This window comes from Corythoichthys intestinalis, chromosome 7, assembly GCF_030265065.1.
Source record: "Corythoichthys intestinalis isolate RoL2023-P3 chromosome 7, ASM3026506v1, whole genome shotgun sequence".
NCBI classification, from domain to species: Eukaryota; Metazoa; Chordata; class Actinopteri; order Syngnathiformes; family Syngnathidae; genus Corythoichthys; species Corythoichthys intestinalis.
In genome coordinates, this window is record NC_080401.1 from 26,508,183 (window position 1) to 26,532,897 (window position 24,715).

The 24,715-nt window shown below is 38.9% G+C and overlaps 1 protein-coding gene across 5 annotated transcripts in view; it reads right to left on the reverse strand.

Annotated features, from left to right (window-relative positions):
- hmcn1 (hemicentin 1) overlaps window positions 1–24,715 on the reverse strand; it is a 166,708-nt gene that overhangs the window by 100,790 nt on the left and 41,203 nt on the right. For 4 of the 5 annotated variants that reach the window (XR_009063824.1, XM_057840740.1, XM_057840739.1 and 1 more), the window contains exons 7-21: window positions 18,048–18,168; window positions 17,670–17,933; window positions 17,435–17,579; window positions 17,236–17,357; window positions 12,873–13,142; window positions 9,159–9,300; window positions 8,961–9,088; window positions 8,742–8,855; window positions 7,528–7,686; window positions 7,256–7,447; window positions 7,079–7,174; window positions 3,625–3,752; window positions 1,470–1,614; window positions 1,263–1,375; window positions 124–283 (exon numbers count right to left, since the gene is read on the reverse strand). Coding sequence is in view for 4 of the 5 variants with exons in the window: in XM_057840740.1 (XP_057696723.1) it covers window positions 124–283; window positions 1,263–1,375; window positions 1,470–1,614; window positions 3,625–3,752; window positions 7,079–7,174; window positions 7,256–7,447; window positions 7,528–7,686; window positions 8,742–8,855; window positions 8,961–9,088; window positions 9,159–9,300; window positions 12,873–13,142; window positions 17,236–17,357; window positions 17,435–17,579; window positions 17,670–17,933; window positions 18,048–18,168 (2,299 nt within the window). In the remaining variant the exon portion in view is untranslated. Of the gene's footprint in view, window positions 1–123; window positions 284–1,262; window positions 1,376–1,469; window positions 1,615–3,624; window positions 3,753–7,078; window positions 7,175–7,255; window positions 7,448–7,527; window positions 7,687–8,741; window positions 8,856–8,960; window positions 9,089–9,158; window positions 9,301–12,002; window positions 12,155–12,872; window positions 13,143–17,235; window positions 17,358–17,434; window positions 17,580–17,669; window positions 17,934–18,047; window positions 18,169–24,715 lie in introns of those variants that run through there. The other variant, XM_057840741.1, reaches the window with a different exon arrangement.

The window sequence follows — 24,715 nt, forward strand, 5'->3', positions numbered from 1 at the left end:
ATTGTCTTTGCATACAACTTTGCTTCCCCAGAGTTTAAGAAAAGTAAGCATAACGGTATTGACTAACATTCAAATGCATTGACTGTATGGGTATCTAGCCTTTCTTTTTTGCATAATTATTACCATAGACAGTGAGTTGAACTTTTCTTGAGACGTGAGCAGCAGCATTGGCAGCTGTGCAGAGGAACTCTCCTGTCTCATTTCCAGAGGGTGAGGCAATGAGCAGGCTGCCGTCAGAGTCCAGGGAGAAGGCTGGACCACCCAAGTACACAAGCTTCCCACCCTTCAAAACAGATCACAAAGAGTGAATGAAACCTCCTGCTGTTTAAGTTATTAAAAGTACAATTCAACTCAAAAGAAAATCAAAACTCAAAGCTAGCATGCATCACATGTAATTGATTATACATTGTGTGTGGAACATACAGTAGCAGGGATAAATATCTTGAAATGTTTAACCACATTCATCTTTTGGGCATTGCGCTACAATTATGAGGGACTACACAAATCAGCAAATGTCAGTATGGAGTCTACTGTACAAGCCAATTCGTACAGGTAGTTTAATAGTACAAACATATGGGGAAAACATGTGGTCTCACACAGACATTTTACCTATCATGGAATATTGAAATTCCAGAGTCGATTTATAGTGCAACAAGATTTCCAGGCATGTGACACTAAACAACTCCTAGAGTTCTTAACCTGCAGCTTTAAGATACTGAATACACACACAGCTACTGCAGCTTAATACGCCGAGCTCATCCCTGCTTGATGCATGCAAACATGCCTGCAAGTCACAGCCTCTCTTAAAACATATCTAGCGAGGAAGTACAGTATACGTATCTGACACAAATTAGGAGTCGATATGTCATAAAATGCTCCTGCATTTGGATGAATGTGTGGAAAATATTTAATCTGACATTAGTCATGACATTATACTGATGCCTGTGATGAAGACAGCCCTGAAAAGTTACATTTAAATTCATGATGTATTCCTTCTCTTACAGTTTATTATTCTGATTAATTTAAATGATGATATTTGGCATTGAATTGAGACCTTTTTATTTGCAGTTTGTGAAGACACTAAACTGTTTCTATACTGTGAATGCCAATGTGAATGGTTGTCTGTGACTGACAGGCTTTTGAGTAGGTGGATGACACATTTATCCTATGTTGACTGGGATAGGCTCTTGGTTTTTTTCACTCCTCTAAGGGTGATCTGCAGTTTATAAGAATGTTAAAATAATGTTAATACTGATTCCTACCTTAGACCAGGTGATCTCAGGTGCAGGTATCCCACTAGCACGGCAGGGCAGAGATACAGGTGTCCCCTCAATAGTGCTGAACACTTGAGGGCCATGCTGAATGGATGGAGTCACTAAAATAAAAAATAGAAGAGTCAATGAAATATTTTCGCAAACCAGAACATTTTCATAGTGTCTCGCATGTCAGTAATCTATCATAAATTATACCAAAGACATTGACGGTGGTAGTGTGATTGGTGGCTCCAACAACGCTCTCAGCCAAGCAGGTGTAATCACCAGCATCATCGAGTCGAACTCGCTCAATGTGTAGACTGCCATCCCTTCGTACAGTAACATACTCATCCGAGGACACCTGGAAAAGGCAGGTTTGAGACTTTAAATACAGTTGCAACTACATCCTGTCACAGTCTCATTCTCCTATCCCACTCCTGTTACACAACCTGCAACTTGGTAAGTAAAATGTAGCAAATTTATTTGAACTGTAAACAGCAGGACTTGATTCTAGATTGAAAATTCAATTTAAAAAATGATTGAAATTGAAACTTACACACTTTACCATGACGTACAACACACAAGAAATAGACTCAAGGTGTATTAGAAGCTAGACAATCTAAACCAGGGTGCCCATTACGGTCGATCGCAACACTAGTGTGGTTAGCTCGCGGGGTCAAAAAAAATTAATGTACATAGTTAATTATTTTGAGTCAACAACATATTAGGTTATGCAGCACCCCCCGCTGTAAAGGTAGATCGCGGGAGGTTGTCTCCTTGAAAAGTAGATCTTGAAGCAAAAAAGCAATGAGCACCCCTGATCTAAACAGTCTGGCATACTGTGTAAAACTGTAAAACTTTTGTGGAAAGAGGAGGATATTTTTCCACCTACAAATAAGGTGTTGTACTATGCAACTGTATTTTGTATTTATAGATAGAAGAACTAGGAATATTCAGTTTTTATAAGCCCTTGGACGTGTACACAACGTCGTTTTATGAAAATAAAGGTCATTAGAAAACTGGTCCGTACCATACCATACCTTGATATACCCCAAAGATGTTCTTGCCACCTGCCTATGACCACCCCTCTGACCCGCACTAGCTGTTGTATGAAATTAAAGGTCGTTTGAAACTGTTCCCATTCTACAACTGCAAATGGGTCAAAACGTGTGTGTGTGTAAAGCAGTTCTTCTCAATTATTTTCTGTTACGCCCCCCCTCCGCCAGAAAGACGTAAACGTTGTGCGCCCCCCCAACTCTCTGCCACTACTGTAAATAGTACCATTTGTCTCTAAAATTACTATTATTATAAGTACACTTCTGCATAACATTGTGTCCTTTTTTATATTAAAGGAAAAAAAGCAATATAGATCAACTTCGAATAGTATAACTTTATTCAAATTGTTTTGTTTTTAACAGAAAAGACTTAAAGTGCATCAATTAGCCTGAATAAAAAAAAAAAAAAAGTCACATCCAAACTGTAAAAATACACTCAAGGTACATTTTTGACCATTTGATATAGGAAAATAAGATTTAATAAAAATCAATCAATAATAATGAGTTCCAATTGATTAGCAACATTAACTTACAAAGACAACATGCCAGACAATTTGACCGAAAAAACAAAAATAGAACAAAAACGACTTCATTGGACGGAGGCACATATTTTATTTTTGCTGCAGGCAGTATCAGCTCCTTTGCTATGGTGTGTTATTTTGCACTGAGCATGCTAACGGTGCTCGCTGGTTTACTGATGTAACACTGACAAAGAGGGACAAATGTTGGTTATATTCGGCACATTTTTGTTGAAAAACAATCAAGCGGCTAATCAATGTGATTGGGGTCTAATGTCTGTAAATGACATCTTAATTGATTTGGCTTCCGGCTGTTCACTGCAAACATTTTTAGACACAGTAAACAGACTGGTCTTTCCTTGTCTCTTACTGTATTAAAAGTCAAAGCCAAAATCCAAAGGCTACATACGCTTCGTCATATATCTCTCTTCCTATCTCCAGAGCTCTTTGCTGTGTGCTCTTGTTTGGTTCAAAAATACTGCCCACACTCTGAAAATGAGAGCGCCACCGCCACCTACTGAGTGGGTGTGCAAGTACACTTTATTCTATTCTATTCAAATGGGAGGGGGGGGGGGGGGACTGTGACACATCCTGTCTTAAAAGATCAAGATTACTTGCAAATGGAGCATAGGTAGAATGCTTCTTTCTTGTACTAAATTTGTGTATGAATGCAGATGACCTAAAACCGAGATGCGTGTCGAAACATGACTTCTGTGAAATGTAACACCCCTATTGGTAAATATAAAACTTGTATTTGACCCAGCTCCATTTATAAACGTTTTGCTGTACAGTACTTACAAGGCCATAGTTGTGCAGCCACTGTCTCTCAGGAAGTGGATTGCCAGACAACAGCACACAGGGTAAAGTCACCTGCTGGTCCTCGATCACCCCTATTACTGCTGGACTTATTGCAATAACAGGTGGCGCTGAAGATAACATGCAAGTGAAAAGCAACTGTTCATGAAAAACATTCAACTTACCAAAGAACTGTTAGGGGTTTTGTCCAATTAAAAAAATATGGCACACACAATGAAATTAAAGCTAAGGACACAGCTTCTTGAAAATAGAACATTTCAAACTGATGTTTTCTTGTTTGTTTTTAATGGGGCAAGGAAGCTTTATCTAACATTTGGTCATTTCATCATGCTTTTTGGCCTCCAGGTAGGATGACTCTTGACTCCAATTAGTTCTTGAAGTAATTTGACTGACTAATCAAACATTTTCCTAGCCTGGCAAGCCAGCCTGACTTTCGCTAAGTGCAAGATAAATCATTACTTCTGTGGTTTGGGCTGGAGTTCAATAAAAGATGCTAGACGTGGGGCTAACAAGCATAGACTCAATCTGAAAGACAAATCATGAAAGCACGGCTGTAACGTACTGTGACTCATGCTGTTTATTGCAGTCAATTTATAGTTCACAATCATAGCATGCAGTCGAATCGAATGAGCACACTGGTGGACAAAAACTGCTGGTTTTGCGGAAAAATCTAAGAGTTTTTGATATAATGTCGACTATAGCACTTGTTTTTGAAAAGAGAACAAATGCTAAAAGTCCGTTCAAAATAATTATGGAACTGGGCCTCCATTGACTCCTCGGTCTGATAGCAAGTGAGAGCTTATTTGCAAAGTTATTTTGGTGTTCTCTCAAGCTTCGAACAAGATCCTATGTCGTACAAGCAATGGCAGGATGATGAAAAACGTGCTGTCGAGTCCCCTACAGCAGCCTCTTCGATCCAAGATTCCAAAACTCTTACGAGTGTAAAAAAACGATTTGCCGTCACCCTCATTCATAACGCATCACCAAGTCCCATCTCACGGGCAGTGATTTGTCAGTCCATAATGGATTGGAGTGGAAATCCAGTTAAAACCACAGAGCAGACTGTCTTGCCGTGTGCCTTGTACATGGCGGAAGTCAAATTGGCGTGCCAGGCTAAAATTTTCCATTGTGCATGGTAAATGTTTCGATGGTATATCCAATAAAAACAACAACACATAGTACTTTGTCTACATCAGTATGAATTCAAGCAAGTGTTTGTTTACTGTTTTAAATGAGATGAAGATTTTTTTTTTTTTTTTTTTTTTTACCACTGTATGCAGTAATCCAGGTATCGTAGTCGTCAAATACTTTTTCATGCATCTGATGCATCTGCCCACAGCACCGCACAAGGCGTACAGAGTTTGTATGCGTTCAATCGAACACAACTCATATTCACAAATAGACACACATCATGAAAACTGATTTCTCGTGTCCAAAAGAAACTACAGTAAAATGTGCATCCCTTTACATGTGTTTGTGTGTATACTAGATACTGTATAAAATACTGAGATACTAGTGCTGGCCAAAAGTATTAGCACCCCTGCAATTCTGTCAGATAATTCTCAATTTCTCCCAGAAAATGATTGCAATTACAAATGCTTTGGGAGTAATATATTAATTTATTTTGCTTGCAACAAAAAAAACACAAAAGAGAATGAAAAAAAAAATCATCATTTTACACAAAACTCCAAAAATGGGCCGAACAAAAGTACTGGCACCCGAAGCCTAAAACTCGGCAGCACAACCTTTAGACAAAATGTTTGCGAACAACCACTTCCGGTATCCGCCAATGAGATTGTTACAATGCGCTGCTGGGATTTTAGACCATTCTTCTTTGGCCAACTGCTCCAGGTCTCTGACATTTGAAGGGTGCCTTCTCCAAACTGCTCCACAGGTGTTCTATGGGATTCAGGTCTGGACTCATTGCTGGCCACTTTAAAAGTTTCCAGTGCTTTCTCTCAAACCATTTTCTACTGCTTTTTGAAGTGTGTTTTGGTTCAATGTCCTGCTGGAAGACCCAGGACCTCTGAGACCCAGCTTTCTCACAATGGGCCCTATATTATGCTGCAAAATTTGTTGTTAGTCTTCAGACATCATAATGCCATGCACACGGTCAAGCAGTCCAGTGCAAGAAGCAGCAAAGCAACCCCAAAACATCAAAGAGCCTCCGCCATGTTTGACTGTGGGGACCGTCTTCTTTTCTTTGAAGGCCTCGTTTTTTTCCCCTGTAAACTCTATGTTGATGCATTTTCCCAAAAAGCTCTACTTTTGTCTCAACTGACCAGAGAACATTCTTCCTAAACGTTTTTGGCTTTCTCAGGTAAGTTTTGGCAAACTCCAGCCTGGCTTTTTTTATGTCTCTGGGTCAGATGTGGGGTCTTCCTGGGTTTCCTACCATAGAGTCCCTTTTCATTCAGACGCTGACAGATAGTACGTGTTAACACTGTTGTACCCTCGGACTGCAGGACAACTTGATTTTGTTTGGATTTTAGTCAAGGTTCTTTATCCACCATCCGCACAATCTTTTGTTGAAATCTCTCATCAATTTTTCTTTTCCATCAACCTCTAGGGAAGTTAGCCATGGTGCCATGGGCTTTACACTTATTGATGACACTGCGCACTGTAAACACAAGAACATTCAGGTTTTGGAGATTGACTTGTAGCCTTGAAACTGCACATGCTTCCTCTCAATTTTTGCTTCTCAAGTACTCAGACAGTTCTTTGGTCTTCTTTCTTTTCTCCATGCTCAATGTGGTACACACAAGGACACAGGACAGAGGTTGAGTCACCTTCAATCAATTTTTACTGGTTGCAAGTGTGATTTCATTATTGCCGCCACCTTTTATGTGCCACAGGTAAGTAACAGGTGCTGTTAATTACACAAATTAGAGAAGTATCACATGATTTTTCAAAGGGTGCCAATACTTTTGTCTGGCCCATTTTTGGAGTTTTGTGTAAAATGATAATTATTTTAAAAAATTTCCATTCTCTTTTGTGTTTTTTCATTGCAAGCAAAATCAATGAAGATATTACTACCAAAGCATTTGAAATTGCAATAATTTTCTGGGAGTAATTGAGCATTATCTGACAGAATTGCAGGGGTGCCAATACTTTTGGCCAGCACTGTAGATAATATTGATAAGCGTAAGTAAATGTTGATCTTTGGCCTACATATAAGGGTTATGAGTGTTTTCACAGTAAAAGAACAGTCAAACGGAAACAGTTGTTAACAAGGTACATGTGTTCCAGCACTAATGAAGTAGCATGTGTCAATGCTCAAAGCGATACATAAAGGAAAATGTTGGCACTGATTTTATAGGTGGTCTTTTTTGTTTTAGAAATGCCCCTGCACAAAAAAGATCAGTAAACTTTGTACATATTGACACAAGAATAAAATGTGTGTGTGTGGATATTTCATAATAAATAGTGCTCATACCGAGTCCCGTAACAGTGATGCTTGCTTGGGTTTGGATCTTGCCAAAATGGTTGGAAGCTTCACAGATATATTCTGTCTCATCATCAACCCACACGTCTGACATGGGAAAGAAATTGTCAAATTTACAATAAATCCAAGTAAAGACGTTCACATACGATCTGTAAATGAGAAACTTACTCCTGATATGAAGACCTCCCTCGTCTTGACTAATAGTGCTATGTATGTGGTGTTTATTGAAAAGGGGCAAGCCATCTTGTCTCCTCCAAGTGACCTGTGGCTCTGGATAACCGTGGGCTTGGCATGTTAGAGTCACATTAGACCCGATATCCACTGCTATGTCTAATGGTACTTGCGTGAACTTTGGTGCATCTGCAGTGAAGTTGAAAAAAAAAAGATACATTTCATCTGAATAAAATCAACTTGCTCATTGTAGCATTTTTTGTAGTTACCTCCAACATCAAGAGCAACCTTTCCTGATGAGGTGCCGGCACTGTTTGAAGCCAAACAAGTGTAGTCTCCAGCATCAACTTCCTGGGTATTCTTGATGGTTATTGTACCTGCCAGCACATCTATGTCCACTGAAAATGTTGACTGCAATTTTACATTACCTGGAGAGCAGAACATAATGCATATATACTTACTCCAAGGTTTTCAGTCGTTTTTGAGGGCGGGTCTGAAATGTGATTTCCGTTGTTCTGTTTCTTTGTTGTTACCAGTGTTGTTAATTTTACTTTAAAAAAGTAATTAATTACAGTTACAAATTACTTCTCCCAAAAAGTAATTGCATTAGTAACTCAGTTACCTGAATTTAAGAGTAATTAGTTACTTGGCAAAGTAACTAGTGATAATTTTCATGTTTTGTTTTTTTTTCTCAAAAAAAAAAAAAAAAGGTCACACAATGTGAAGTTTAAAGGGTTTTTGGGACAAATGGCCCTAGCCCAATTCTTTACCCTCCACTTAACTAGACACAAGGGTATTGTGATAACTAGATAGTAACCTTTGCTATGTGTGGAAGTCATTTAAAGTTGTGAATCAACCGTTAAAGTTGTTAAAATTGCTTCCGCTATTGCATTAGTTCCCTTCTGTCTACTTTCAACATGCCTAAGTTTTAAAACTGTTTCATCATTTAAAGATAGATTTAAGTCAAGATTTTGCCAATTTAGGACCATTTTAGATTTTTTTTTTTTTTTTTTTTTTTAAAGTAAGTTCGCTAGGAAGGATCTCTACAACAGAGCCTTCCTGAGAGGTCTACTGCTTTAAGATGGCGGCTGTTTACTAACGCATGTAGTCCTTAAACATGTTGCCGATGCAGCCGTGTCTAACATTTGTATCTAGTTCTATAATATGTGATATCTACCGTATCATGTGGGCGTAGTTTGTAGGCTACAGTCATGTATTATTGGAGCCACCTAGCATTGCGTTTGCAACGCCGTCTTCCCCACTCCTGCTCTGCTCTCTCGTCTCCGTGAGTCCATCTCTCTGACTTTTTTTATTCAACCAACTTAGTAACACATAGTAACGCACGTCTTTCCCGCCTCAGTAACGGTAACGGCGTTGCCAAGATGAGAAAAGTAATTAATTAGATTACTCACTACTGAAAAAAATAACGCTGTTAGTAACGCCGTTATATTGTAACGCCGTTATTAACAACACTGGTTGTTACCTTTGTACCACCAAATCTCTGGCTGAGGGATTCCTGATGTGGAACAGGCCATCACAGTGGTTTCTCCAACACCAGTGAGGATGTCATCAACAGCCACTTTCACCACAGGAGATTCTATTGACAAAGTAACAAGGTAAGTACTGTGTAGTATTTGGGTCAAAGTAAATATCTGTCATCTATGTATACAGTATTCAGGAAATGTCTGAGTGTATTACTCACCAATGTAAACGAGGATGGAAACTTTGGAGTCGGTTCCCGCTTGGTTGCTGCCCAAGCAGCCATAAACACCTTCATCCATCTTCTCCATGTTTCTTATTGATAACGTGCCATCAACTGTTATTCTATGTCTGGATAAAATTATGTTTTAAAATGTTGTACGAGCCAATAGAACATTTTTTAGATGATGAGTGAAACTACCTGCTTGATGTCATGATAAATAAGTCATTGTGTGTCCAGGCCACAAGGGGCTCAGGGTAGCCGCTGGCTGAACATCTGATTTTCACTTGTCCTCCTCTTGTGAATGTCTGATTCTTAGGGTCCACTGAGACTCTAGGCACCTCTAAAGAGAAAATGACATTCAATATTTACATAATCCATCATAGTGTTGTACTGCTACAGTAAAACAGCATCTGCTTCAGGCAAACATAAATTCAATCAGTCAGAGTTGCTCCAACTAATAATGTTCCACAACTTCTTTATGTTTTCTGAAGAAATGGTAAACTGTGGAATCTTTCATAGATGAGCCAAGTGATTCATGATGTGACCATCATCTCTTAAAGGGTGTGTTCCACTCTAACTGCCAAGTCGCTGAACTCATATTAAGTAAAGTGTGGGAAACTGCTTACAGCAGACATCATAATCCAGTGTTCCTTTTACATGGTTTTAGGGGCCATTTACACAACAATGCTAATGAGGGACAAACACACACACAAGAAAAAAAAAAACTTTCCCAGATGTCCATATCATTTAGGCAGGGTTATGGGGCGAAAATGTGAAAAGTTCTTTCAGAGTGGAAATCTTGACAGTGCTCCACCCTGTCGTCACCATCTAAATGGTTGACGGTAGCATCCGTCTCTACAGGATTCCCAGATCGAAAAAACGGTCTCCAGCTCAATCCCAACATAAAAACTGCCCAGTTCAGTAAAAACAGGCTAAATTACAAACTCCCGTTCAAAAGTAACACAAATTTTATCAACTCGCCCATTCCAATTTTCTCCAGGCTGATGTCTCTGAAAATAGCAATATTAGGCGGGAATCCACGCAATCTGGCAACACTATCTGTTTCCTATACTCCAGAACAGGATCAGAAGGCTTACACGCAAGAATCAAGTATTGGTGGTGCTGCCACCTACACACTGGACATGCATAGGCTACAAATTGGAAGTTCCATACACTTTTGCATCACCGTGTGCACGCAGACACAAAAAAGTGACAACGAAACCCCACTTTTGCGTTTTTGAATTGTACGTTTTTTGTCTAAACGTGGCCTTACATAGCATGGCAAGGGGCTGTACACGCCAGATTGCCAGACATGCAGTAAGTACTGTATATCAGAGGGCCTTTTCATACATTCCGACTACAGTGGTATGAAAAAGTATCTGAACCTTTAGGAATTTCTCACTTTTCTGCATAAAATCAAATGTGATCTGATCTTTGTCAAAATTACAGAGATGAAAAAACAGTGTCTGCTCTAACTAAAACCACCCAAACAATTATAGGTTTTCATATTTTAATGAGGATAGTATGCAAACAATAACAGGAGGGAATAAAATTAGTAAGTTAACCATCGCATTCAAATATTTTGTGCCCCCCCCCCCCCCCCCCCCCCCCCCCGTTTGGCAGCAATACCTTCAACCAGATGCTTCCTGTAGCAGCAGATCAGTCTGGCAGATCAATCAGGACTAATCTTGGCCCATTGATGGATGTCAGGCAAGACTTTCTGTCTTTAGGTCATGCCACAGCATCTCAATGGGGTTCAAGTCAGGACTTTTTTTTTTTTTTTAAACCTGTCCTGTTCAGCTGTTTGACAAGGAGATTGGAAGTCTAAGTGCCCGAATCAAATCTGGACTTTGACTTGGTCACTTCAGAACGTGTATTTTGTTCTTCTGAAACCATTCTGAAGTTGATTTACTTCTGTGTTTTGGATCAGTGTCTTGTTGCAGCATCCATCCTCTTTTTAGCTTCAACTGTCTAACAGATGGCCTCAGGTTTTCCTGCAAAACATCCTGATAAACTTTTAATTCATTCTTCCATTAATGGAGCAAGTTGTCCAGGCCCTGAGTCAGCAAAACAGCCCCAAATCATGATGCTCCGTCCACCATGATTCGCGGTGGGGATGAGGTGTTGATGTTGGTGAGCTGTTCCATTTTTCCTCCACACATGACGTTTTGTGTTACTCCCAAACAATTCAACTTTGGTTTCATCAGTCCAGAAAATATTTTGCCAAAACCTCTGTGGAGTGTCTAAGTGCCTTTTTGTGAACATTAAACAGGCGACAGTGGTTTCTTTTTTCTAGACAGCAATGGCTTCCTCCATGGAGTCCTCTAATGAACACAATTCTTGGCCATTGTTTTACATATAGTTTATGTGTGCACAGAGATATTGGACTGTGCCAGTGATTTCTGTCAGTCTATAGCAGACACTTTTGGGTTCTTTTTTACCTCTTTGAGTATTCTGCGCTGAACTCTTGGCGTCATGTTTTGTGGACAGCCACTCCTTGGGAGAGAATGAACAGTGCCTAACTCTCTCAATTTGTAGACAACTTCTCTGACCGCCGATTGATGAACATCCAGACTTTTACAGATGGTTTTGCAACCTTTCCCAGCTTTATAAAAATCAGCAGTCCTTGATTCAGGTCTTCTGACAGCTCTCTTGACCGACAGAGCCATGATGCACATCAGACAATGCTTCTCATCAATATTTGTTTTACCAGGTGTATGTTTTATAGTGGGCAGGGCAGCTTTAAACCACTCATTAGTGATTGGGTACACACCTGACTTAAAATGTTTGTTAAAAATTGGTTTGAATTGCTCTTTTAAGTCTGCTTAGGTAGACGGTTCACTTACTTATTTTTCCCCCTCCTGTCATCGTTTGTATGCTATCCTCATCAAAATATGAAAACCTATAAATGTTTGGGTGATTTTAGTTAAAGCAGACACTGTATTTTCATCTGTGTGATTTTGACAAAAATCAGATCACATTTGATGGTGATTTTATGCAGAAATGTTAGAAATTCCAAAAGGTTCAGATTTTTTTTCATACCATCGTAGGCTCTTCTCTTTGCCTTTTAAGAAGTATGAAGTCACCATGTCCACAGATAGCAAAGACACATCCTTTAAACTAGCATGGATGTTGTTTTGTAGTGTCCACACTACATAGGTGGGGATTGTTTGCATTTTATCCTTTGCAAAGATTTGGTCATATTAGCATATTATATTATACTGGATGTTTGATTTGATCTCAGAACAATGAGGGGATATAGTGACCACTCCTCCACTGTGCTCTTTGATATTGTATACTATACATAGTATATGATGTAACTTGATCCAAAAATTAGGAAAAAGCGCAATGATGTCTTTCAAGTTGTGTCATCTAAATGTGAACCTACTATCACGTCCGCTTTATTCCATCAAAGTCACAGGTCAGCAGACCAGACCCTCTTCAAAGTGAGCAAATGACTAGGATAGAAAAGACTAGGGGGTAATTACAAAGGGCTTGCTGACAGCTGTTTGACAGAGGCGGCAGGAGATGAGGCACACGCACACACAAAAAAGGTCAAAATCATTTGAAATCGTTTGGAAAAATGGTATTAAAAGGGACTGACCAAATAAAACATTTGTGTACAGCCACTTCTCTGTTCCCCAGTGCATAAACAAGACTCCATTGAGGCATTTTTCTGAATTTGGTCAATGCACTTCATAGCCTTCACTTCAACCCAGTCTCTTTGAGTTAAACAACAAAACAGAGAATCTGAACCAGGCCACCTCTTCCAACAAATAAGACCTCTATATTCTCTTTCCTATTTGCAACAATAAGCCCTTTCACCAGCAAAAACAAAAACACTTAACTCCTTGTCCAAGAGAAAAACGATACTTGTCCCAATTTTAATGTAACAGAACAATCACTGCTTACCTTGTACAATCAGGTTGACGCGCTCAGCTGTCATCCCTCCTTCATTTACAGCAACACACTCATACCAGCCTGAGTGAGCTGGCGTTACAGCAGATAAGTGAAGCGAAAGGTTGGTCAGGACATGTACCCGAGGATCCAGACGGGCATCAAGGCCCTCTCTCAGCCAAGTCAGGTTGAAGTTTACTGTGCTGACAACGTGGCAGGTGAGGACAGCTTGGGATCCGGGTGAAACTGTTACATTGGCTTCAACTGTGATAGCAGGAGGTGGCTCTGGACATTATAATGGAGGAGTTTCTATTATTTAGTATGAAGGAACGGGGTTTTCATGCAGACACTAAAAAATGGATGGTAAAATTCTACACAAATAATATTAAGAAATATATATAATATATATACAGTGGGGCAAATAAGTATTTCGTCAACCACTAATTGTGCAAGTTCTCCCACTTGAAAACATTAGACAGGCCTGTAACTGTAGACATGGGTAAACCTCAACCGTGAGAGACAGAATGTGAGGGGAAAAAAACAGAAAATCACATTGTTTGATTTTTAAAGAATGTATTTGGTCAATACCAAAAGTTCATCTCAATACTTTGTTATGTACCCATTGTTGGCAATAACGGAGGCCAAACGTTTTCTGTAACTCTTCACAAGCTCCACACTGTTGCTGGTATTTTTGGCCCATTCCTCCATGCAGATCTCCTCTAGAGCAGTGATGTTTTGGGGCTGTCGTTGGCCAACACGGAATTTCAACTCCCTCCGCAGATTTTCTATGGGGTTGAGACCTGGAGACTGGCTAGGCCACTCCAGGACCTTGAAATGCTTCTTACGAAGCCACTCCTTTGTTGCCCTGGCTGTGTGTTTGGGATCATTGTCATGCTGAAAGACCCAGCCGCGTCTCATCTTCAATGCGCTTGCTGATGGAAGGAGATTTTAACTCAAAATCTCTCGATACATGGCCCCATTCACTCTTTCCTTTACACAGATCAGTCGTCATAGTCCCTTTGCAGAAAAACAACCCCAAAACATGATGTTTCCACTCCCGTGCTTCACAGTGCGTATGGTGCAATTCAGTATTCTTTTTACTCCAAACAAGAGAACCTGTGTTTCTATCAAAAAGTTCTATTTTGGTTTTATCTGACCATAACACATTCTCCCAGTCTGCTCTCTAGTGAACCGTAGACGGGCCTGGACGTGTAATTTCTTCAGCAGAGGGACACGTCTGGCAGTGCAGGATTGCAGTCCCTGGCGGCGCATTGTGTAACTGATAGTAGTCTTTGTTACTGTGGTCCCAGCTCTCTGTAGGTCATTCACTAGGTCCCCCTGTGTGGTTTTGGGATTTTTGCTCCCCGTTCTTGTTACCATTTTGACGCCACGGGGTGGGGATGGAGTTGAAAGTCCATGTTACCCAACGACAGCCCCAAAACATCACTGCTCTAGAGGAGATCTGCATGGAGGAATGAGCCAAAAATGCCAGCAACAGTGTGTGAAAAGCTTGTTAAGAGTTACAGAAAACGTTTGGCCTCCGTTATTGCCAACAAAGGGTACATAACAAAGTATTGAGATGGACTTTTGGTATAGACCAAATACTTATTTTCCACCATGATTTGCTAATAAATTCTTTAAAAATCAAACAACGTGATTTTCTGTTTTTTTGTTTTGTTTTGTTTTTTTCCACATTCTGTCTCTCATGGTTGAGGTTTACCCATGTTGACAATTACAGGCCTCTCTAATATTTTCAAGTGGGAGAACTTCCACAATTAGTGGTTGACTAAATACTTATTTGCCCACTGTATATGGGAGAAAAACACAGACGAGGCTGTTGAAAAAGCAGTTTCTGCTCTTGCATCCCTCTTTAAAATAAACTGCTGTATTTTAAGCCAAAAGAACTGTTTTGTTTGATAGAACAATATGTCTATATGCTGCCATACCAGTTTCATGGCGCATTCAGCCCACAAACTATTTTTAATTTGTTCGTTTCACCCTGGACACCCCTGTTTACAGACACCGCACAACCGCTTTTGTTTCAACCCAGCCATAAAAAGAAGGTAAGTAATAATATCTATTATTAGAAATGTTTATCAATTTTAGCTTAGAATCATTAATTGATGTCTAATATTTAGTTAAAATATATACCGGTACATACAATTTAAAAAAAAAATTACAAATTACAAATTTAGCAATGACATTTTTGTTGACGCTTATTTATTCACAAAAACATTTTGGAACACTTAAATTCTTAAAGTACAAATAAACATGTTCATAACAATAATAAATCCCACGTAAACAATGAGGTCAAATGTTGATAGCATTTACTAGTGCAAAAGAATGGAATGTAAACATATTCAGAACACTGACTTCGCCTTTCTAACATGATTCAAAACAATTCTTAAAAAAATATCTAGCATTATCATTATAGTATAGTACTATAAATAATAGCATTATAATAATAATTATAATATTCATTGCCAATCATATTTTTAAATAAGGGTGTTATTTTAAAGCTATTCTTAGTGTAGAATCTGAATTCTGTAGTCTTATAGTATTTACATACTATAGTATTAATTCTGATGTATGGGGGATTATCTCCAGAAATTGTTATTAATATGAACGTGACGTGCTTTTATTTTGGAATGTTCTCCGGAAGTACGTTCGCTAAACCGCTAACAGCTTCACACTCCGCAAAAAAAGCACTTTTCGATTGCTTGTGGTGTTACTCATAGATTCTTTTTTTCCTTTTCATTTTTTTGTTTGCAGATGCTGTTAACCAGCGATTTTTTTCATGTTTGAAGTGTCACCTTTTAACCGCAAGTTTGCATTTTGGAGAAGACTGCCAATGTTTTATAGCAGGCTAAAGTAAGTTGTCTTTTTTTCCCCATTACTCTCAATGTATCAATGCTAACGTTTAGTGTTTAATATACATGGGTTCCCTTATTTTGTATGTCTGAACTGTAATTCTACGGCGTGTTGATTACCAATAAACATTTGTGAAATGAACTGGAGTCTCACATGTCTTCTAAACGCACGCACAAATGTATGCACGCACGCACGCGGTGATAATATCCAGCCGTGAAAAATAATTGCCCTCATTTTTATTTAGCTCAATAAACCTTTACCTAAATTTACCTTATTTACTTCAATAAAACATGTCATTTGTTAGTTAGCTGGAATTACGACCCCCCCCCCCCTTAAAAATTTTCTCCTCAGATCTACACAATTCACCTAGGTCAACCTTTTTGACTTCAAAACGGCGAATTTCACCGAAAGGTGAGTGCTTTTCATGCCTGATTGTCACCTTAACTTATAGAGACTGACGAACGGAGGTTGGAGAAGACCAGCCATAGTGTCAAGCCAGTTCACTCACACGCACAACACGCTCATATTTTTCTACCATTTCCTCCTTGATTTCAATGGTAAGCGTCACCTTTTTCCTTTTCTCAACACTTGCACTAACCTTCTTGGGACCCATGTTGATTTCTCTCAAAAGAAAATCCGCTTAGCGTCCGTCTTGCGGGAAAACAATGAAATTGCAACGCTGTTAAAAATCGTTGTATTTTGAGCATGTCGTCATATGTCGAGACAAATGACGAGTAATATTTTACATCGGATGCAGAAAGGATCGTATGTTGATGCGATCGTATGTCGAGGTACCACTGTACTTAAATGCTATTCCCTAAAATTGAGATTTTTATTTGTGAAAATCTTAAAAAACAAGGCAAACATAGTTTTATTCCTTTCGCCATTATGTCAATCTTTATGTTAAGCTGTTACATACTATAGACACAGAAATATAATACGATTACGTTTGTGTTTGTAACATTGAAATATGTGGAAAGGTTCAAAGTTTATTACTTTTTCGGCCACTGAATGTTTCATGGTTTTAACCTATGGTTTCATCTATTTTCCCTTCATTATCCTTGGCCTCCTTTTAGGTAACCTTAGGGGAGTTTCAAAAAGCAGGAAGTTTGGACAGCAACATTTGGACAAACGTGATTTTTAGTGGCCGTGCTGGGACTCGTGGTGCCAAATCTGTTCCTTTATCATAGAAAATATAATGCTCCCCTGAATATTTCTAAAAAATGAGAAACATTTTTTACTCTTTAAAACTACAAGTAAAAGCATATTACTTGTATGGTTTTATGAATTGGTAATATCTGTTAGACAGTTTTACTGAGTTTCATACAGATGAATTCATAGTTTCTGAACTAAAAACACACATAAGAAAAACTTTTCTAATGTATTATTTTCTATTGACTGATGACACAAATTGCAAAATAGCAATTTGAATGTACTTTGGGGTGATTGATGTCTGTGAATATTCATAATGTAAGTGTATGGGATATATGCCTAAATATATACTAACCTGATACATCCAGAAAGGTGCGAGCTCGTCCTGTCCCCGCGCTGTTGACAGCAATACACTCGTAGAAACCTTCATCTTTTAAAGTTACCTCTTCTATCTCCCATAATGCCTTGTCAGACTCCCTGGAATCAAATAAGAGCTTTAGGATATGCAACAATACAGTTGTTGGTTTTATGTCCTCAACCACATCACGGCCAACCTGAATAGCTGATCCACCCCAAGTCGTCGCCCATCCCTGCTAAAACGTAAAGTGAAGGGAATCAGGCTTTCCACTTGACATCTAACAGCGCCTTTCTGAAGATAATAACCATGGGTAGTTGCTGGCATCAGCACCTTTGGGGCATCTTTTAAGCGATAAATCAGAAATAAAGGTTAACTCGTCATTGTCGATATCGTCCATGTGTATACTCGTATGTAAAGCATGTATCACTGACCTGGTACAATGCTAGAGAAGGACACACTAGAGACTCTCTGGAAAACAAAACCATTACTGTCATAACCTGTCAGCCTCAGAAAGAATGCTTCATTTGGTGGAATAAAATCGGTGACGTTCCAGAGACTGTAAGGTTGCCGTTCAGGGTAATAGCGGATTGGCAGAGTTTTAATAACTTTGCCTGTGATTGCTAAGAGCTCAAGCCTGTCAGGGCGGCCCGGTGGTGAAATTCCAGTCGTGTTCAGTAGGATGTACGTAGGAATACCTGTAAAAGTCATACATTTTATATTTGTGTTGTAGCTACTATTAAAAAAACTAGTGAGATGATGACACAAAAGTAGAAAAAATACCAAATGGAAAATTATTTCACCTCACTAACCTTGAACTGGTCGACTAATCGTTTTTTTGAAATCCATTGTTCGCTTTTGGGAGAACCCAGCTCGGAAGTCTATACTGCTAAGACCTGAGATCCGGACGGAGTGCCTCCCATTGCTGGAAGTCTGCAATAACAGAGGAAATAAAGGGGACAAATCTTATTGGATGGTCAACAAACTGTCCATGTGAAATGAAACCAAAATTGTAGAGATCTGAGTTCATAAACATCACCATCATTTTGAGTGACAGGATGCTACATTCCTTGTTAGCTGCATCTAAATAATGGCTTTTAGCCTGCTAGCCAAGTTTGATGAATGCATTAACCGTGACTGTAGTTTTAGAACTTTTTAATATTGACTGTCCTTGTCTTATACTGGAGTCATTGATCATTTATGTTGTTAATAACAGCGTTAGAATATAACGGCGTTATCCTGGTGCTGAGTCACCAGTAGGTGGCTGGCGATGTAGTTTAAAGCGCTTTGGAGGCCTTGACAGGTGGAAAAATGCTATACAAGTATAACACCATTTAGAATTAGTAACGGCATTATTTTTTTCAAAAGTGAATAATCTAATTAATTACTTTACTGATCTTGGCAACGCTGTTACCATTACTGAGGATATAAAGGCGTGCGTTACTAGGTGTTACTACGTTGGTTGAATGATGCGAGAAAAGTCTAAGAGACACAGACTCACGGAGACAAGAGGGCAGAGCGGGAGTGGGGTGGAGGGGAAGGAAGGGAGTTGTGATGCCGTCGCAAACACGATGCTGGGTGGCTCTAATAATGCCTGACTGTACCTAATAGCCTACAAACTACACCCACATGATGCCACGGGTAGATATCACATGTATTTAGAACTAGATGCGAAATGACAGACACGAAAGCGTTAGCACATATATAGAGAACTACATGCGAAATGATAGACTCACCGGCGTTAGTAAACAGACACTATCTTAAAGCAGTAGATTTCTCAGGAAGGCTCTGTTGTAGCAAACCTAAGTAACGTTTTATCTAAAATACTCCTAAATCGGCAAAATCTTGACGAAACAGTTTTAAAACTTTCACATGTCGAAAGTAGACAGAAGGGAACTAATGCAATAACGGGAGCAATTTTAACAACTTTAACGGTCGATTCACAAAATTAAATTACTTCCAAACAAAGCGAAGGTTACCATGTTCTTTTTTTTGGAATGAAAAAAAAAAAAACATGAAAGTTAACACCAGTTACTTTGCCTAGTAACTAATTACTCTTACATTCAGGTAGCTGATTTTTATTAACTCAATTACTTTTGGGAGAAGTAATTTGTAACTGTAATTAATTACTTTTTTGAAAGTAAGATTAACAACGCTGTTAATAACCAACTATGTTGTGGTCTGCTCTTACCAGTAAATTAATCTGTAAATGTTCTGTCTGGATTTCACTACAAATTCTCACTGTAAAGCATTTTGTACAGTTGTCGGCATTGCCTCTCTAATAATAGACAGAACAGCTAAGGTCTCTGTAACAGACTTTGTGCGCATGCAAGTGTAGACAAGTCAAAATGATTAAGTCTGACTGTATGATATTCAAACAACTTAAACCTGATCTTATAAGGATCTCCAATTTGAAAATGACCCAATCAGTCTGGCATTCGTGCTTTCATTAGAGACACACTAGCACTATAATCAAAGGCATCTAATGGTTCTTCTTTGATGCCTGACCCACATGGAGACCGAGTAATTACTATGAAAGTATAGGTTAGGGAGCGGTAAGGTAAAACACCTTGGAGATGTCACAGACTTGGCTGTGAGTGCTCTTAAACTGTGAGTAGCATTTGTCCAGCATGAAAGAGAACACATAAAGGTTGTGTACTCCGATATGACAAAATTCCATCTTGAAAGAATCCTCGTCCATACAGTAGGTTATGTGTTGTCAGAGGTGGGTCGTAACTCGTTAAATGTGCTCTGTTACATTTACTTTTTGAGAAAAATGTACATCTAAGAGTAGTTTTACGAAGCCATACTTTATACTTTTACTTGAGTAGATTTGTGAAGAAAAAATGCTACTCTTACTCCACTACTTTGGGCTACACAAGAATCGTTAAATTTTCTGTCTTTATTCTACATATTACATTTATTTTTTTATTTTTTTATTTTTTTGCTAGCGGTGCCATTGCCAAGAGTAGCGCTACTAATTTTACCAATGCGACGTCGCAACAACAATCACATGACTCCATTATAAAAATCATACGCAAAATTGCCGTTCTATGACCACGCTAGCCTGTTCAATTTCGTGGCGTCTTGAAAGCACAGCAAAAAATGAAGTATTTGACATAGACTCAACATGAATCGAAATTGCGGATATAAAACTCTCTCCTAGTTTTTATTTGGCACCGATTGACCGAGGAAAATCAGAGATATGATCCTTTTAATTTCATAACAGTAATTATGAAGGAACTAAAGTATTCACTATTCAAACTAGAAACTCTTTTCTCCACTAGAGGGCAGGCACTCATGCTTTTTGGACGAATAATGCTTAATTTCTGTTTTTTTCTTTTTTTTTCTCTCATGCTGGATTTTTTTTTCCCTTTGGCTTAATATGGTTGTATAATGGGTTATTGTACAGTATCATTATGACAACAGTTCATATAGATACGTTTGTGCTATGAGAAAAAAAGTACCATTGTCTAAAAAAAAAAAAAAATCTAACAAAACTAAGCAGCTACTCCAAATATTACTCATTACTTGAGTATTCTTTTCACTGGATACGTTTTTTACTGTACTTGAGTACATTTTTAGATGACTACTTTTACTTGAGTAATATTATTTAGAAGTAACGCTATTCTTACTTGAGTAAAATTTTTGGCTACTCTACCCACCTCTGTGTGTTGTACATAAATGAAGATAACATCTATGAAGTAAAATCTGTAAGTTAAACCAATGAGATACCTTAAGTTCCAAATGAATTAGGGGCATTACTAAATCTGAAATTTCACACGTTTCAGCAACCAGAAAACGTTTACAAATCCAACTAAACCTTGTGCTAAAAGCTGTACGGGTGATTGCGCAAACTAAGTGTGAAGGAGACGACAAAACAGTGTCATTTTGTATGAATATTGCAAATAGGCTTTCTGCATGAAAGAGCTGAGTAAGGGTAGTGCAACAATTGGTTGAAACTCTTCGGTCCACTTCACTGTAAAATATCTGATTAAAGGCAGATTTAAAAGGATCTGTTTATTTCTCAAACACACTTCATGGTCAGAGCATTACACTGCTCTGTCACAGATAATTAGTATTAGTGAAACCCGAGATGGCAGAAAAGTGAAATCCCCATTAAGTATGTTTCAACAGTTCTTTGGATGTCCTGGGAAACATGAGAAAGTGCTATTTTTAGTCTTGAAGCCAGCAAAGAGTTGTGGAGGAGCTGAGTTTGGAAAAGGGCTTCATCTTCAACACCATGAACGATAAACCAATATTTTCCTTTATTTTTATTGGGTGATATGAATGAGAACACCAGAAAGATGCAGTAACTGATAGAAGCTTTTAGATGAAAGCTATCAGCGTAATAATGATTTTCATCAAAGCGCCAGTAAAAATCAAATAAAAATGTCACACCACAAGTTAAAGTCTTCCAGGGACAACACGTAGAATTCTGATTATCCCCCATACTCCAAACCTTTCCATGCCTGACATATGAAAAAAAAGTTTGAAAAACATAGCGCCTGCCTGTCTGCCTTGCTGTGTGGGAAATGGAAGGACCTTGTTGGACACAAAACAAGAGATGAGAGTGGGGCAATTGCGTAAGTAAAAAGAGAATTATACTCCAAAATGATCATTGTGGTAGAGAATCTAGTCATGACATTCATAGGAACAGATTATGGATATCTTCGTTTGCATTGGAAAACAATGTTCAGCATTTTTACCCATTTTCTGACCGTTTATGGACCAGACCAAGAACTGAATCATTCTCACATAATGGTAAAAATAAAAATATAAATTGTTTAATCTACAATAAAAATAACTGAAATGCAGCTGAAGTATGAATAATCGATAATAATAATAATCGATATTGAAATGTATTTCATTCTGAAGCAGCGTTAGAACTGTATAACAAAAAACTAGTGGTCCGGCTTCGCATCGTACACACCAAGTAGAAAATCACTCCCTCTCATGGTGATATGACCTAAATGTTGTTTATTTGGTTATATTTCATCAGAAACATTTTTTTAATCATGCTATATTTCACCAGAATTTGTCGCTGTATTCATTTTCGGACTATAAGGCGCACCTGACTATAAATCGCTACCCACCAAGTTTGACACGAAAACGGCATTTGTTCATAAATAAGTCGCACTGGACTATAAGCCGCATCTGTCCTCACTGCATTATGGGATATTTACACCGAAAGATATTAACCTGTAACACTTTGACTGCTGCATCATCAGACGAAATGACCCAACATGAAGCTTTGAACCAATGGGCTGCAAAGCTTCATTGCTTCAAGATGCTGTATTTGGCCATCACTGCTCCCTTGGGGGAGATGGTCCATCTTTGCTGCCACCTGCTCTCAACGCTGTTGTCATCCAACATATCTCCTAGCATGCATTGCTGGGCATACAATCAAAATTCATATTCTGTGTTAATTATTTCTTCAGTTACTGTTCCAGTTGTTTCATTAATTGCTAGCTATGGTATTTGGTAACTTGGCACTTGTATTATTAAAACAAAGAAAAGACAGCCCTCTTTATAATTTTTTGCTGCCTTTCAAAACATGTTTGAAGGACAGTTTTGATAGAAATTACTGATTCTTGTCATGGAAATATTGCCATTGGTTGTTTGGCTCTAAGCACACGCAGGAGGGCACAGAGAAACGCATGATGTTAAAATATCACAGTGATTAAAGTATTCATTCCTCAATTTACAGTATATATACAGTTGTATTCTTTTTTTTTTTCTTCGGGATATTTATTTTTGTTTTTTGTTGGGTAACTACTGGCCTAGATCGTACCGTGTCCGAGAGAAACGGACTTATAATTTACTACACCCTATTTCTAGGGACAAAGTAGAGCTGGAACAGAAAAATTGAGCATGTAAAAGTCCAAAAGTCTCAATACGCTTAAGCAGTAAGATTTAGGAGCAACAAAAGAGCTGAGACCAACACATCATGTTCCAGTGGCTCAGCCCCTTGCCAAATTCTTATGTAAAACCAAAACAGGGAACCTTAAGAATCACTCGAGTCATTTGGGGTGGATTTTAAGTGATGTCACACTTCCTTAACACAAAAGTCTTATTTTCCCCAGTAAATCAAGCGCATGCCGATCTATAATGAAGTAATGAGGGTAAAAGTTAGAGCAGAGATGAGCGGAGAATAGATAGCTCTTTTCACAAATCACTCAGGCAAAAATGCATGTCATTTTCCAACATCTGGCACTGATTCGATCATGAAATGTGTCCTGTTCGGCAAACCCTTGATATAAGGTTCCATTAGTTTCAACTACAGAAGCCTATGTGAGGGGGTTCCACAAGATGTCTCCCGAAAAGTCTTTTTAGCCAACTGCCCGCCTCTAATTCCATCTAGACTCCTTGCAGCAGGGGTCGCGTTAACCGAATATTTTCCGTCGTTGACCGATTTTTTAAAACAGTGACGGAAAAAACTGAAGTCCATCTGTCATTTTGACAGGTTGCAATTCACACCCCAGACCACAGGGTGGCGAGTGAGCATATTAATTAGCTATTGTCTCTCTTGATGCATGACGTCGTTGGCCTTACTCTGAAAAATGTCAAGGCAACTGAGTGTCCGAAGTTTCTTCAAAAAGCCCCAAAACGACGATGGTGTTGAAAAAGAGGTGAAAAAACAGGGACTGCACAAGCGGGCACGCAATTCAAGTCCATGCGCACCAGGAGGAAGACTGCGTTCAGGCCACAGCAGGTGAACTGTTAATTTTATTGTTCCATATGTAACCTAATCTGCTTGATGTGTGATGATGGCACGGTGTGGATTCTCTGTTAAGCTTGTTCGGACAGAATATAAATTTAAAATGAATGAAAACTAAATACTATTGAATATGTTGAAGCGGTATGCAATGTTAAGAGTCTTGTTAGCTCGAATTGCTGTGTCCAGCCGCTGTAGCTCTCCTGCTCTCTGTGAACTCTCTATTCAAGCCGGAACGCGCGCGGCTCTTAAGTGTCTCTGTCACGTGACTGTGTCTAGCCGGTAACGCGCTCGGCCAAATGGACACACAAGTACGGAAGGTGAATTATGCCAAACAAAGGGTCACCACAATGTCATTATCATCATTTTAAAAATTTAAGTGACAGGTAAAAATAGATTATGACCGGATTTTTATGACCCTGTCAGTCAAAATGACAGACAACGAAAAAGTCTAGCGCAACCTCTGCCTTGCAGAGAACACGTCAAATTATTTGGGTATCACTAGAGGTCGACCGATATATCGTCTGGCCAATATATTGGGCCGATATATCGGCCGGCCAATATATTGGGCCGATATATGTACATTTTTTCAGCATCGGCCATTGGCCGATTAACAAAACAAATAAGCCGTTGAAAAAAAAAGGATTTTGATCAGGCATCCGTGTGGGCAACTGTGGCCGCCGCTGACCAATGGTAGGGCCCCGGAAGGACCCACCAGCAGCTTGAAGGCAAGCTGCTACAGGAAGCTTCAGGCTTGCCTGT